The sequence below is a fragment of the Ochlerotatus camptorhynchus genome, unplaced genomic scaffold (assembly GCF_037179485.1).
Source record: "Ochlerotatus camptorhynchus isolate MF236.1 unplaced genomic scaffold, CSIRO-AGI_Acam_v1.1 ptg000530l, whole genome shotgun sequence".
Lineage (NCBI taxonomy): Eukaryota > Metazoa > Arthropoda > Insecta > Diptera > Culicidae > Ochlerotatus > Ochlerotatus camptorhynchus.
Genome location: NW_027041014.1, coordinates 5,259,737 through 5,274,922, shown reverse-complemented (window position 1 = coordinate 5,274,922; position 15,186 = coordinate 5,259,737). Strand labels below are relative to the sequence as shown.

General features: G+C 41.0%; 1 protein-coding gene across 9 annotated transcripts in view; it reads right to left on the bottom strand.

Moving 5' to 3' along the window:
- Positions 1 to 15,186, bottom strand: part of LOC135713046 (basic helix-loop-helix ARNT-like protein 1) — a 288,167-nt gene that overhangs the window by 68,514 nt on the left and 204,467 nt on the right. For all 9 annotated transcript variants that reach the window (XM_065236128.1, XM_065236121.1, XM_065236123.1 and 6 more), the window contains one exon: positions 13,127 to 13,165. In XM_065236128.1, the coding sequence (XP_065092200.1) occupies positions 13,127 to 13,165 (39 nt within the window). The remainder of the gene's footprint in view (positions 1 to 13,126; positions 13,166 to 15,186) is intronic.

Genomic DNA, 15,186 nt, shown 5'->3' with positions numbered 1-15,186 from the left:
AAATACTCTTGAAATTGCACTTATTTCTAAAACGGGCAACATTGAACTCAAATACATTGTAGCATCTGTTAAAGATGCGACACATCCTCCGCATGGGCTCATTCCATCCGTAGTTTGTTCGTGAGAGGCGCTGGTTCAGGAAAGCATGCGATCGTAGATTACGGCGGCAGGTATTGATGTCGATACTACTCAGCAGTGTAGAACAGTCAATGTATCCCTGAAGAAGATCACCGACGAAGCTCGCCATTGCTACGTTGCGTCTCGCATCCAAAAGCTCTAAGTTGATAAGCATACAACGGCTTTCATAGCTAGGCAGATTTCTAGGGTCATTCCAGCGAAAATGCCTTAAAGCACACCAAATGAACTTCCGTTGAATAGCTTCAATACGCATGGTTCCATTTTAGTAGTATGGAGACCACACGACCGTCGAATACTCCAAAATAGGTCACACTAAAGAACAGAGTAATGCTTTTAGGCAGTATACATCTTTGAATTTTTTGGCGAAACGGAATATACGGCCAAAGAAAATTACAGAGCATTTCAAGACATTCAGTGGCATGCGATTAATACGACACCACTTAGTGAAGGCTTCCAATTTGTTGCTGCAAGAAAACGACATCACTAGGTTCTTTTATCACGAAGTAGAGTTTCAGATCGTCCGCATACGATAGTTTAAAGCATTTCAGGATGGTATTGAAGTACATCAGAATCAGAAATGGCCTAAGATGGCTACCTTGGGGAACGCCGGATGTCACGGGGTAGGATGAAGAAAAATAGTCTTCAATCTTGACAGACATGTTTCGACCAGTCAGGTAGGAGTAGAGCCAAGTAAGCAGGCCATCGAGAACACCTATCATATCGTATTTAGTCAACGCAATGTCATGGTTCATTTTGTCAAATGCTGCGGAGAGGTCTGTGTATATGGCATCTACTTGATGGCCACGTTCTACTTCACAAATGATGATTGGTCGTCGTGGAACCGTCGAGATACAGTGTGCAAAACTTTGAACCAATTTTCCGAGTATAATCACCCCAAAAAGTTTGGAGGTAGCACTTAACGAAGCTATTCCACGGTAGTTTGAAACAGTCCTTTTGCAGCCTTTCTTGTGGATTGGGAACACGAAGGGCAATTGGATGTACATCATCCACAGTTCTTTTAATGGTATGCCAAGGAGCGAAATTGTGATCTAACTTTGTCCATATGCTTCAGCAAAGATTCCTTCTGCGATAGTTTTGGCCACTTTTGTCCAATATTTTTCAAATTTTTCGATTGGATTCGGTTAAGGCAGTGTTCCTGTAGTTTCGATATTCCAGGTCTCCGGACAATTCGGAGGATTCATCTCTTTTGGCACGTATTACATATTGTTTGCTTTGTACCAAGCCACACCAGCCACACAGCAGGCTATCATACAGCTTCCGAACCCTCGGGTTGAAGGATGCGGCTTGTTTCTGTGTCCGCTTCGGCTTCTTCTGCTCCTTGGACGTTTTCAGCCCATTTTCTGCCTTGGCACGTTGGACATTGCACTTCGGTGTTATCAGTTTTTTGGCCATATCTCGAACTTTTCTTATTGACGAAAGCTTGGGTGACTTTCCGGTCTAGTTTTTTGTCCCCCGGTCCCGGTTTACGGTCAGATTTCGGTGTGACCTCGAAGGTAACTACTTCACTGAAATTCCATATGGCGGTTTGGACTGCTTACTTTCTCCATTTTCACTAACCTCCCTACTGATAGATTGATCGAAGATTGCTGTGATTGTAGATGGAAGCGAGCAATTTTCTTCCCATCACATTTTTGGATTTTGCGTTGTTCCGGATTTAAAAAAAAAGTAAAGTGATATTGGTTATGAACGGATACTTGAATTTCCTGAATCGAGTTCCACAGTGTGCGGAATGTGTCTGACGGCCAAGAGGTGTTTCAAGACTACATTCGGGACATTCCGTGCCAACTCCACCACAAACCGGATTACCCCGTGAAGCGAACCGTCTACAATTGCGACTTCCCGTCTAACACATCAGCCCAGCTTGTTGGGTTCATTTGGCCAGATTTGGTGAGTTAGTTCCATTGTGTCTTTTATAATATTTTCATACTTAATTTCCGAATACTACGAATACTAAAGACTGGAACGCGCAGAAATTGGTCGACAAAAAATCGTTTCTTTCAGTCAAAAATCATATCACAAAAATCTTCTTATTTTTCTTCTGTTAGTTCAATTCTTATATTTAAAGTTTTGTTCGTTTATTCTTTTGGTTTGCCAAACCCGAACTGCCGTGCCGCTTAACCCCTTCCATTAAATTTTGCACAGTGGTCTCATCGACCTTATTCGCCACCGAACGCCAGTTAGATTTAAACTGCTGCTCGTTTTCCATGGATTTATTAGTTTTTTTTTGGGGTTTCGTTTGACCAAGGCCCAATACCGTTCGATAGGGTGGAGTTCTGGGCTGTTGGGAGGGTTGTGGTCTTTGGGTACCACAACCACGTTGTTCGCATCGTACCACTCGATTGCCTTTTTCCCATAGTGACAGCTCGCCAAGTCCGGCCAGAACAGCACAGGTCTATTATGTTGCTTTAGGAATGGTAGCAGCTGCTTTTCCAGGCACTCCTGGACGTAGATCTCTTGATTGATGGTTCCCGTAGTAATGAAAATGCCGCTTTTTAGACCACATGTGCATATGGCCTGCTAGACGAGATATTTTTCGGGAACTTCGATAGTTTGATGGTTTTGAAAATTTCAGCCACCTTCCATTTTCCTGATGCGGTATAAAACTCCTGTTTCGGAAGCTGCTTGAAATCCGCCTTCACATAAGTTTCGTCGTCCATGACGACACAGTCGAACTTTTTGAGCAGATTTGTATACAGCTAAACGTCGACAACCCGGCTCGTTTCTTGGCCCGCTGCACAGTTGTACGGGAGACATTGAGCTTGCCAGCGACGTCCCGGATGGAGAGGTCAGGATTCCACTTATATTTCACCGCCACCTTCTTCGTTGTCGCTGCCACGTCCAGATTACGATTGCCGCCGCTTCCAGGCGGTCAACAGACGCTCCCCAAACACTTTTAAAATGTTTGTCACGGTCGATTTGGCCACATCCAGCAATATTGCCAACTTGGCGTGTGAGAACGTCGGATTCTCTTGCTGCGCGCTGCTCCTCTTGCTTTGACGTCAGTTTGAAAACTGGAGAGCAAACGGTGAAAACTCATCATAGAAACCATTGTATATACATTCGACTTCCAAATGCAGCAGTTCAAGTTTTTTTTTTTAAATGCATTTTTAACAGAAATTCACCAATTTGAAGTTGACCAATTTTTGCGCGTTCCAGACTTTAGTACTAGTACTAGTGATAGTACATACATTTCCAACTCATTAAATACGGGGCAATCAAGCAATACAGCTTGATTGAAAGTTCTAGTAAATTGTTAATGATTCCCATATTGAAATGTATTGGAGCGCAGCTTATCGGATACGAAAATAGCTTCGGAATGCTTGCGTGCTTGAAATGGGTTTTTGGAGTTGCGATAGAGCTGTGACCTTCTGACTCCCGGATTTAAGCTTCTTGCAATTATTTATATAAAATATGGTTGCAGGAGGATTCTATCCATAATGCCACTGCTAGTCAGTGGGAGTTAGATTGTAAATACACACACACATCTCTGTACTGATAGGTTGGGAATAGTGCACCATTTGTGCACGATCTGTTTGCGATTTTCCGGGAAAATGCCTTGCATTTTGATGGTTTTGTAAAAAAATGCACTTTGCGCACAAAAACTTGTTGAGTAATAAGTAAACAACAACAACACACATCGATGAACAGCTGATAAACTTCATCGGGGTAGAAATAGCGGCTAGATGAAAGTGTGCTTATACTTTCTGGTACACCCTATACATAAAGATATCGGAAGTTGACTGCAATTTATCATTCGAAAAAAAGTGTCCTTTTCGTAGCTATTTTAGAAAAAAAAATCGTTTAATCTAATTGTGAGGAAAACAGGACTGACCTTTTCTCGGCTTACTCGTTACTTACCAATTGAGTAACATCGGGGAAAGTGGGGCAGTTTGTCCACCTTAAGAAAATCATCACTAATGATACCAAATTTAGTGAGAAATTCGAATGATATTTATCCAAATTGATAGTTTCAAGCCCTATTTACATCATGAATACAAATTGAATATTAAGAGTAAACTTTTGGATCTTAGGAGAGAATATTTTTAAAAAAAATCGTTTTGTGATCGGAACCGGGGTAGTCTGAGCACTAGAGTGATGCAAAATTTGAAATTTTCGCTCCACAATACTTAAACGATTCCAAATCTGATCTTGACAAACCTCTCAAAATTTGAACCCATTTGGTGAGAAACTGAGATGGCACAAACCATTTGAAGTTTGTATGGGAATTACTATGGTAAAACCAAAATTTTTGTTCATGTCTATCTAATAATTCACCATATCCGTTTGCTTCAAAAACTTTCACCTGTACTTGTAGGAAATTTTCCCAGCTACAACTTTGCTGAAGACCATTTTTTGAAAGTTATCAATGGTTCAATGCGCTGATGTCTTATGATCATGCTCAATCAACTGATCAGCAGGCAACATTGGTGTTTCTGGGGCGTTGAATAGGACACAAAAATCATGGCTACTATGTCACACTGCAAAATACAGTGTTGCCTACAGAGCAGTTGCTTGATCATGTCATAAGTTTATCAATCTCTTAAATAATTAATAACTTTTTCCTGTCTCGTTTTACATAGAAATGATCTGCAGCAAAGTTGTAGATGAGAAAATTTTCTATAAGAATGGCTATCGAACTGTTTCGCAGCTCAATATGGAAAAAGACTAGAAGGCAATGAGCAAAAAGTTGAGATTTCCCATAGTAATTTACATGTAAACTTCAAATGGTTTGTGCGAAGTCTGTTTCTAACCAAATGAGTTGTAACTTTTGGAGGCTAATCAGGACCCGATTTGAAACCATTTAAGCACTGTGGAGCGAAAAAGTCAAATTTTGCATCAGTCTACTGAGCACCCTAGTACAAAACCGGTAAGAACATTCTGCTTTCATGAGGATTCAAGAAGGATCAACAATGAACTGTTTTAGCGCAAAAATATTTAAAAGAAGCAATTATTTTCTGTAGAATAAATAAATTTAAGAAGTATAGACAGTAGGTAGTTAAGGCTTTAATTTTTCAGTCTAGTGCATGACTGATTTTTTTTACCAATGCAGCTTCTTCCAAACGTGATTTCACATGCTATTTACATTCATATCTTTAAATAGAATAATGCAGGGTTCTAAGATTTTTTTCGGGTTGGAAAATTTCTCGACTGCCCATAAAGTATAATTGTACTTGCCACACAATATTTAATTAGTATTAATGCAAAAATGGTACAGGCATCGAAAGCTCTCAATTAATAAGTGTGGAAGTGCATCTAAGAACACTAATTTGAGAGCATGCAATATGCTAATATCAGGGCTGGTAGGGATCAATGCTGACAAAAATGGTGATTTTAGTGACCATGTTGAAGAAATAAGTGACCAAATAGTGACTTATAGTTGTAAAAAAGTGACTAAAAAGTGACATAAAAAAATGAAAATACCTGGAAGTATCAGGGAATCTTATCATTACTCATGAAATTTAATAATTTTCTTACTAAACATGATTTTACACTAACAATTTTAATTTAATTGTACTGTTCTAAAAATGTTTAAGCTTGTGTGAACTTCTGGACTTATGTGAAAACCTCAATCATTTTCTTAACATCTCTAAAATTCTCTGAAAATCTGAGAACTTCTTGAAATTTCCCGCTAATCTAGCGAAACTAATTGAACTGAACTACCCTGAAATTCTCTTTGTTTTTGGAGCTTTATTAAACTTATTTGAGATGCTCCCGAAATGTCCATAAAAGTTCCTGAAGTCCTCGGATCTTTCCTTAAGTTCCATAGACTTTTATGCAGTTCTCGAAATGTTTCTGAAGATCTCTGTACTTCTGTGAAGTTTTCAAAGTTATTCTGAAATTTCAGGAGCTTCTTTAGGTTTTCGTATCTCGATCTCGATTAAGTATGCGTCTTAAGCGCCACTCCGGTAAAGGAGACTGCATGCCATGTTGAGTTTGCCCGGATGAGACTGCCCCAGGGCGAGTCCAATAGTAATATTCCTAAAAAGAAGAGATCGAGCCAGCTTCACTACCACCGAAATTGAACGGGTAGAAACCCTTATTGCAAAAACAGCATAATATCTCACACCTCGAAATATTTCCGCAAAGCTCACGGTAAGAGAGCACACAAACCTAAAACGACGTTACACGTCAAGCTTTCCTCATCGGTAGTTCCACCTATTTCCGCCAGAGGCGCAGTTGCAGCGAAAGAGGTACGCAACATAAAAGTCAAACTCCGACCACGCGGAAGACAACAACAGAATTACACGGACCCGAAACAACGTGAAGACACTTTCTTCCTCTCATTCTAATTTTTAATAAAGGGTGATACGGTCAAAATTTGGTCAAGGGAAAACGCGTGTAAATCGGTGAAATCGTTTATTTAAAAAATCAAATTAAATTTCTTTTTCAAGTTCAATTAGTATAAAATTCAGGAAAAATATTCAGTTAGGCTTCCGCTTTTCCAAATCCGAATTGCCGGGCCTTACGCTTGACCCCTGCCATCAGATTTTGTACAGCCACCTTGTCCACTTTCTTCGCCGCAGAAAGCCAGTTTGCCTTGAACTGCTGCTCGCCCTTAGCAGTTTTTTTGGTCTTCTTTAGGTTCCGCTTGACAATAGCCCAGTATTTCTCAATTGGGTGGAGCTCTGGCGTGTTGGGAGGGTTCTTGTCCTTGGGAACCACCTGCACGTTGTTGGCGGCGTACCACTCCATGGCCTTTTTACCGTAATGGCAAGATGCCAAATCCGGCCAAAACAGTACGGAACAACCGTGTTTCTTCAGGAAAGGCAGCAGACGTTTATTCAAACACTCTTTCACGTAAATTTCTTGGTTGACAGTCCCGGAAGCTATGAAAATGCTGCTTTTCAAGCCACAGGTACAGATGGCTTGCCAAACCAGATATTTCTTTGCGAACTTTGACAGTTTCATGTGCTTGAAAACATCTGCTACCTTTCCCCTTCCTTTTGCCGTATAAAACTCCTGTCCCGGAAGCTGCTTGTAGTCGGCTTTGACGTAGGTTTCGTCGTCCATTACCACGCAGTCAAACTTCGTCAGCATCGTCGTGTACAGCCTCCGGGATCGCGCTTTGGCCGTCGTATTTTGTTTATCATCGCGATTTGGAGTCACTACCTTCTTGTAAGTCGATAGTCCGGCTCGTTTTTTGGCTCGATGCACGGTTGTAGACGATACACCCAGCTTATTTGCGGCATCTCGGAGAGAGAGGTTAGGGTTTCGCTTGAAACTACCGGCAACTCTCTTTGTCGTCTCAGCGGCTTCCGGTTTTCGATTTCCCCCCGATCCAGACTTCCTGGCTGTCGACAAACGTTCCCCAAACACTTTAATTACATTTGTAACGGTTGATTTGGCAACTTTTAGCGATTTAGCCAACTTTGCGTGCGAGTAGCTCGGATTTTCGCGATGCTCGAGCAAAATTTTGATACGCTGCTCTTCTTGCTTGGACGGCATTTTGACAACTGAAGAGTGAATTCCAAAATCAAAATAGGAGCAACATTCTACACACACACACCTTCAAAATGAGGGGTGTTCAGGTTTTTTAAATGCAAAATTGAAAGAAATACGTCAAGTTGATATTGACCAAATTTTGACCGTATCACCCTTTAGGACAACATTACATCGAAATCAAATCAAACATTTATTTCACAACGGAAAACGGTAAGCTTAGATTTTATTATAACTAGAGCGTGCATTCACGAAATTTCCATTGCTTTTATTTTTCTACTCCTCTTTATTATCTTTCTCTACCTAGTCCTATTCTTGTGTGCGTAACTACCTTCTATCTGCGCAGTGCTCTTGTGTTTCTTCCTGACGACGATGCAGCAAGCGGGGAACGGCAAAGCTTAGCACCCGGGTGTCTAACATTGATGGGTTGGGTGGGCATCCATATACGACGATACGTGCGGACATTTGTCTTGCCGACACCCCAACCTTACAATTATTGGACTAATCCAAATATTAGCAATTCATGCTCTTCGACCTTATGGTCGGCAAAAAAGGTCGTCCGTGGCGCCCTCGCCGGACGCCACACTCAACGAAAAAAACAGAACGGCCTCACCAGTTGATTTAGCTGCTGATGATTGCTGCGCTGCTGTTACTGGCGCAGCGACGATGCTACTTCAATCGATGCGCGTTCGACCGTTGGCCAACGATTTCCACGTGGGTGGACGAACCACGAAGCCCTGCTCAGCGATGTAGATGCGGATCGCTTTCCACCGGACAAAGTGACGGTTGCCGGGATTATTCGCCCCGGGGATGCAGATGATGACGTTGGAAACGTAAACGTAGCCGTCGGCTGGTGAAAAGAACATTAAGCACAATGCTAGATAGAGCAGGAATTAGGGCGTAACAGCTTTTGTAAACAATGACTTCTGTCGAAGATTTCTAGAAATTCAAGGCAAGTCCACGCAAACCAACGGAACCATCGGGTAGTGTAAGTCTTACCCTATCCGATGGTGATGTTGATTTGCGTGAACGAGCCTTGACTTTTTAGAAATCATCCCGAAAAGTCATTGTTTACAAAAGCTGTTACGCCCTAATTCCAGCTCTATCTAGAATGCACAGATTTTCTTTAACGAGCACATTACCTGGTCTAGCTTATGTTTCGCACACACAAAGCCTAGTCTAAGACGCACACTACGTATTGATTTATAACTATAGCTAAACAATCAACGAGGAGAAATTAGGATTTAAGTATAAAAGTACAACCACGTTGCTTTAACTCACTTTACAAAACGAAACTATCACGCGAACAACATGAAACACTTCCACTGCAATCTGCGGTTCGGACGAAAGTGAAGCGAAACCGTTACCCTCAGATTAGGGAAGGTGACCTCGGCCGAACTTAACGGAAGTTCGATTTTCCCGCGAACTTCTTCGAACTAGATCGGCAATGCGAGAGATTTTTGCGATCGCTGGTCCTTCGTTCAAAGTCGGGTGTAGCCACACTCTCTCTTTTCCCAACTTTCCCGAAGATTTCACTGGACTCGGCCTTTACTCACGAGGCATTCTATTTTTATAGTAAATCGATCAGTGTCGTTTTGCTACTGGCATAGTTTTTGGCATATGGATTCGATATATTTCATTCTTATTTTATTTATGACTAATTTACTATTTACAACATGGAGTGAGTGTTACAAAATTTTCTAGAATGCCCTGCCTCAGTATATTTTTTAAGAACCCAGCATTTACTGAAATTGATTTAATTGCCTTTAAGTTCTACAATTTTTCTAAGGAACTCCTTATAAGTCGCTGCAAATTTCCTTAAGTTAATGTGATTTTTCTGATGTTATCCGATCGTCCTTGAAGTAGGGGAAATGACGGCTTTGGCATGACAGACTATTTTCGGCAACCCAAATTGAAACACTATTTTCACTGAATTTTCTTACGAAAACACTTCGCTGAATGCATGCAAACGATTCTGTATGCTTTCAGCTTCAATTTGACTATATTTTTACCACTGAGAAAAAGCAATCTAGCAGGGTTTTCTTGAAATGAAACACACGCACTACAAATTGTAGCTGATTTCGAGTTGGCGATAATAGAACAGCAGATTTACATGCAGTTCAAATGGAACGGTTGCCGAAGAAAAACTGGTTGCCGACAATACTCGCTCTCACTAGAGAAGATTGGAGCTTTGTAAAAGCGTTTCAAAACAGTTTTTAACAATTCTTTCGACTGAAATTGTTAGAGCAGCTGGCACCAAAAGATTGTAAACAAACCAATACTGCATATGTGTGCGTTCCATAGAGAAAAAGGCTATAGAAAGAAGGTCGCTGCTTAGGTTGCCGAGAATACGTAAATTCCCCTACTTGGAACTTCACTGAATATAATGAAACAATCTTAAAATATTTAAATTTATTAGAAGTTCTCTGGAATTTCTTGAAAATATCGGTGCATGCTAAAAGCTTTCGCTTTTTTAAATTAATGGAACCTCGTTGATGTTCTCTTATCAACTTAGCTAAATTTTCGATTTATTTAGTTCTTGAAATTTCCATGAAATAACACCCTTGAAATACTCTCACATTTTTCGGATGTTCATACAATTTTTATTGCGTTCCCGAAATATTCTCTGAGCAAACCAAAGTTCCCGGAAATTCCGGCTTCTGCAATTTCCTTGAATTTTTTTAACTGTCCTTTAATTCTCTGATCTGTTTTGATGTCCTCGGAGCTTCCATACAATTCTCAACTCTAGTGAAGATTTCGGTTCTACTTTAAAATAAATGGAATTCTCGTAAACACCGTTAAACTTCCCTGGAATTCTCTGGATTTCTGTGAAGTTTTCATAAGTTTTCTTGCGGAACATCTTATGGGTTTTATTTCAGCACCTCATGGAACTATCCTGAATTTGACTAAACTCACGCTTATAGATTTTTAAACCAACTCAATAGTCTGGGCTAAATTTCGGGGACTTCCCCAAAGATCTCTAGATCTAGCTTTTCTTAGATCAATAGAACTTCAAAAGTTTCCACAATTTTGTTAGTACGAAACGTCAAGACATTAAAAATGTTGTGATCTTAGACTTACTAAAATGCAGTAAGTGTTTATTGGATTTGATAGTAAAGCTGTTTCTTTAAAACTGATTGTCGTGGCTTAAAAACATATTTTTAACGCATTTCATAAATAACATTATTATTATAAACCTGGAAATCCGCCAAAGTTATGGAAAAACCTGAAAAACTCAGGGAACACGCTGTAGATAAAGAAGTACGATGAAACGTAAAAAAACTCTATACCGTCATCAAGTTCTAATTGTTCAAAAATAGAACAAAATGTAGGCCTATCCAGAAGAATGATCAATCTTGAAATAAATTCACGTTTAAAAAAGTTTAAAATAGTGACTTATTACAAGAAAAGGTGACTTTAGTGACTTGGCCTTAAAAAAAAAGACTGGCTTGAAAAAAGTGACCAAGTCACTAAAAAGTGACTCGCTATCAGCCCTGTAATATGCGATAAGCAATAAGCTTGAGATGCAAAGAATAAAAAGAAGAAGAAGAAGAAGAAGACGAAAATAAGAAGAATAGCTGCTTCAAACCGTGATTTCACATGATATATTCATATTTTTAAATAGCAGAATACAAAATTGAAGAACTCAAGTAGAATTTTTTTGAAATATCAGTGGTACTCATATTGCCTCGAATGGACTTAAGTAATATTTTGTAAGAAAAACTTTATTGTTTATTGAAAAATAGAAAAACATCGTGTCATATAAGAAACCAATGACCATTTATACAACTGCTGAACGAATCTTAACGATAAGTTATAAGATACTACTGATAGACCTTATTTTCTGATTAACATTTTTGGCGTTTTAAGCTAATTCAAAAATTTCCAAATATTCGCACAAGCGAAAAGTAATTTTTAGACTAAAACTAAATGGATAGTTGAAGTAGGCTTCGAGCATTAAGCCATCATCAGATTTTTTGTAAAATGTGTTCAGTAAGTTGATTTCCAATCGAGTGGCCACATTGCCCCACTTTCCCCTAGGCATTGGTAAAGTAGGGAGCACTCTCCTTTTTATGTTCCTGCTTCCGCGTTTATCTCCATGTCAACTGGAAAACCCTCAGAAAATCTGTTCCATCGCATTTCGTATCAGATAAAAAGAAGACAGAAGCAAGCACATTCTTCCGAGAAATCGTCTTTCCTACGCCCAAGAATACCCGCGCCCAGAAATTTCCCTTCCAGGAAAATGTCCTATCTTTGCGTCTATTGGATCACACACAATTGGAAAAGGACACGCAAGCCCTCTTGCCGTCGGGCCACCGTCGTCATGATACGTCCTTGACGCGAACAAATAAAAAGCCCGGAAAGGATCTGGTCCCCGTCTTCGTCGTTGGTCGTTCACGTTATGACAATTGAACCTCGACGGCGTTCTTCGTTGGGGGCCTACAGTTCAATTCCGGCAAAAGGTATTCCGGCTACACGGTTCAAAATGTTGAACCCTTCAAAAAAAGGAGCGGCATTCAGCTACAGAATAAGTGATATATCTGTAATTATATCTAATACCGAATATCCACGCCCCCCCATCGGTGAATGAAGATGAAAATGATGGCACACAAATTCGAGACGCTTCCATCTGTTTGCGGGCCCAAGATCAAAAGGTGTATCTCGACGATCCATGACCGAGAATCGAATTTGCACTGTAGCAAAACAGGGTAATTTTTGTCGAATAGAAGAGAAATGACGAGACTGATACTAAAGCATTCTCGTTGAACGAATTGAGAGATTAGACTTTTATTTTGGGGGTGAAAATTTTCCAAATGGTATGTCATATGAATGTACATATACATGACATGGGAGGGTTGGAAGTAAGGCTTTACGATGTAATGCCAGCCAAAACGAATATATGAAGACGTTTCAGTGGGCGAGAGATGTTTTTTTTTCAACAGGGCATCATTCAACGAACGTCCTTCGGAGTGAGACGAATGGAAAATTCCACAGCAATGCAGTGGGAATTGTGATGTTACAGAATCAACTTGAAATAAAGAAACTCCAACAAGATCCATTGAACTATTTCTAACCCTTGCTGAAAACCTAATGCTACCCACATTGAAAAGATTTTCCAAAAGTTACCACTTTGTTAAACACTTGCCACCGGCAGCAACAATGTTAACGTAGCGAAAATTATTTTTGCATCGCAAAGTTACCCTTTACTGTCAAGTTACGGCTAATTAACCATGTTATTGCATTTGTATGTACCCGCACCAACAACGACCAGCTGACGGCCGGATTAGTTCCAGGCTCTTTCCCAAGCGTGCGCGCGGGAATAAACAACAACAACAACAACTACGCAGCATCCCGGAAAAGCGGTTTTCCTCCCACTCGATCATTTGAGGAAAAGTTCTCTGCGGGGAATAGTTTTCACCCGGCTCTCACCGCCCCCGGCTTGCAACAAAGTGTGCAGAAAACAAATACTCGCGGACGGTAATTTATTACACTTCGAGCAGTAGTGGTAGCAAACAATTGTACTTACAGGATTTTACAAGCAGCTTTGGAGTCATCACAGTCGTATCTGAAATCAAACAGAAAAACAGGGGGAAACAGATTAGCGCAAGCGATCAAGCTACGTTCTCCACCTATCGATAATTAATCAAATCCGTGGCAACAATGCCAATGCTGATTGCGCTCCGATGGATAGCACCCGTCGGCATAAATCGGAAATCAATCACTTCGGTACGACTTACGGCAAATGGCCGTACTGTTGACCGATGTCGCGCCACTTGATGCATGCGGTAGGGCAAATTATAAACTGCACTGATGCTGATGCTGACCCGGTCAGTCCTGCTTGGAGGTAGCCCAGGGTGGCCCCACGTGGCCAAATGCTTTCAATCACCTTGAGCGGGCAAACCCTTTGCTGCCGCAGTAGAGCGAGAGCTAAGTCATACTTCTAGTCACACACACCCAGGCTCCCAGCATTGACTAAGTGGGTAAACAAATAACAAATTGCAGTATGGAAGGCGCCCTCTCCCCCCCCCCCCCCACCACTAACATTAAAGGGTGGTGGCGAGAGAGCATGGGTTGGGGAAAAGCTCAATCTTATCGGTTGTAATCTTCGATGTTGGTGGGTGCTGCTGAAGTGTGGTGACACTTATTACGGCTCTACATTGGTGTGAAGCAGCAGGGATCGAGAAGGGTGATGTGATCCGAACTCCAGGGGCCACCTTGGCAGGCAGTGCAGACGGGAGCTTTGTTCGTTACATTGTCAGTTGAAGTGATGATTATTGTGTACTTGAGGATTTAATCTGCCATCGGTAATTTGTCATCGGGGTGTTGTGGGCGATTAACAATTAAGGGGATAGTACATACATTTTCAAAACCTGTATCAATTCTATTCAACTTCTTCTATTTTTAATTTTTTTTTCAAGCTATTTACTTAACCTTGCACTTAAAATGATCTCAATTAGGGTTGTGGTTCCGGTAAAACCGGGTGATTTTCTAGTATCGACATACCGGTACTGGCATGTGAAAATACCGGTATTTTCGGAACTGGTCATTTGAAAAATATTAGAGCTGATTTAAATTGTTGATCTTAAAAATATTTAAAAGTATTTCTAGTAGCACTGTCAGTAACTATTTCGGAACCAACAAGCTGCACAGAACAGAAGTGAAAGTGCAAAAGAAATCGACGAATCAAAAAGTGGAACAGTAAGCGAAGTGCTCAACAGTACGCACTCAGATGAACTGCCAATCTTAAAAAAACTGGAAGCTGCGGTTAAAAGCGTTATATCATGTGTATTTGTACTAAGGTCGTTTTTTTCCTTGATTTGTTTTCCGTCGAACTTGTTTTCCGTGCTGAGCTCCAATGCTACCGACGCCAGGAAGGCAGCTCCTACACCTGGACCTTACCTATTGACTCATCAACTCATGAACCGGGGACCAACGGCTTTACTTCCCGTGATCAGAGATGTTATGCCTCAGAACATCCCGGCGGCGCCGACTGGGATTGAACCCAGGCCTACTGAGGTGCCATGGTATGGTATATAAAGGGCGAACACGAAATTATTGCGACACATTCAACAGGGCATAACTTTTTTACCATTGGGTAAAAATCAACCAAATTTTGCACGCTTTCTCATTGATGTGTATTGTGTACATGCTGTCAAACTCGAAGTCGTGTTTTTCGATTCAACGAAAATGGAGGTGAACCAACGCAAGTTGAGAGAACAAATTCTTTCCAAACACCTGGAATTTCCTGACCTGTCGCACCGGCAGTTGGGAAAAATGTTGAACATTCACCATTCAACCGTCTCCAGAGTGTTGAAGCGGTTCCAGGAGTGGTTGACGTTGGACCACGGCAAAGGAGCTGGAAGAAAACCGGGACCGGAGAACAAAAAGACGGAGGGAAAGGTGAAGCGGATGATTAAAGCAAATCCCAACGTCTCAAGCCGTGATTTGGCTAAAAAGATCGGCATGTCGCAGAGCTACGTCCAGAATGCAAAGAAGAGAGCTGGACTACATACATACAAGGTACAGAACTTCCCAAACCGCGATGAGCGGCAACAATCGACGGCTAAAACTCGGGCACGGAAGCTC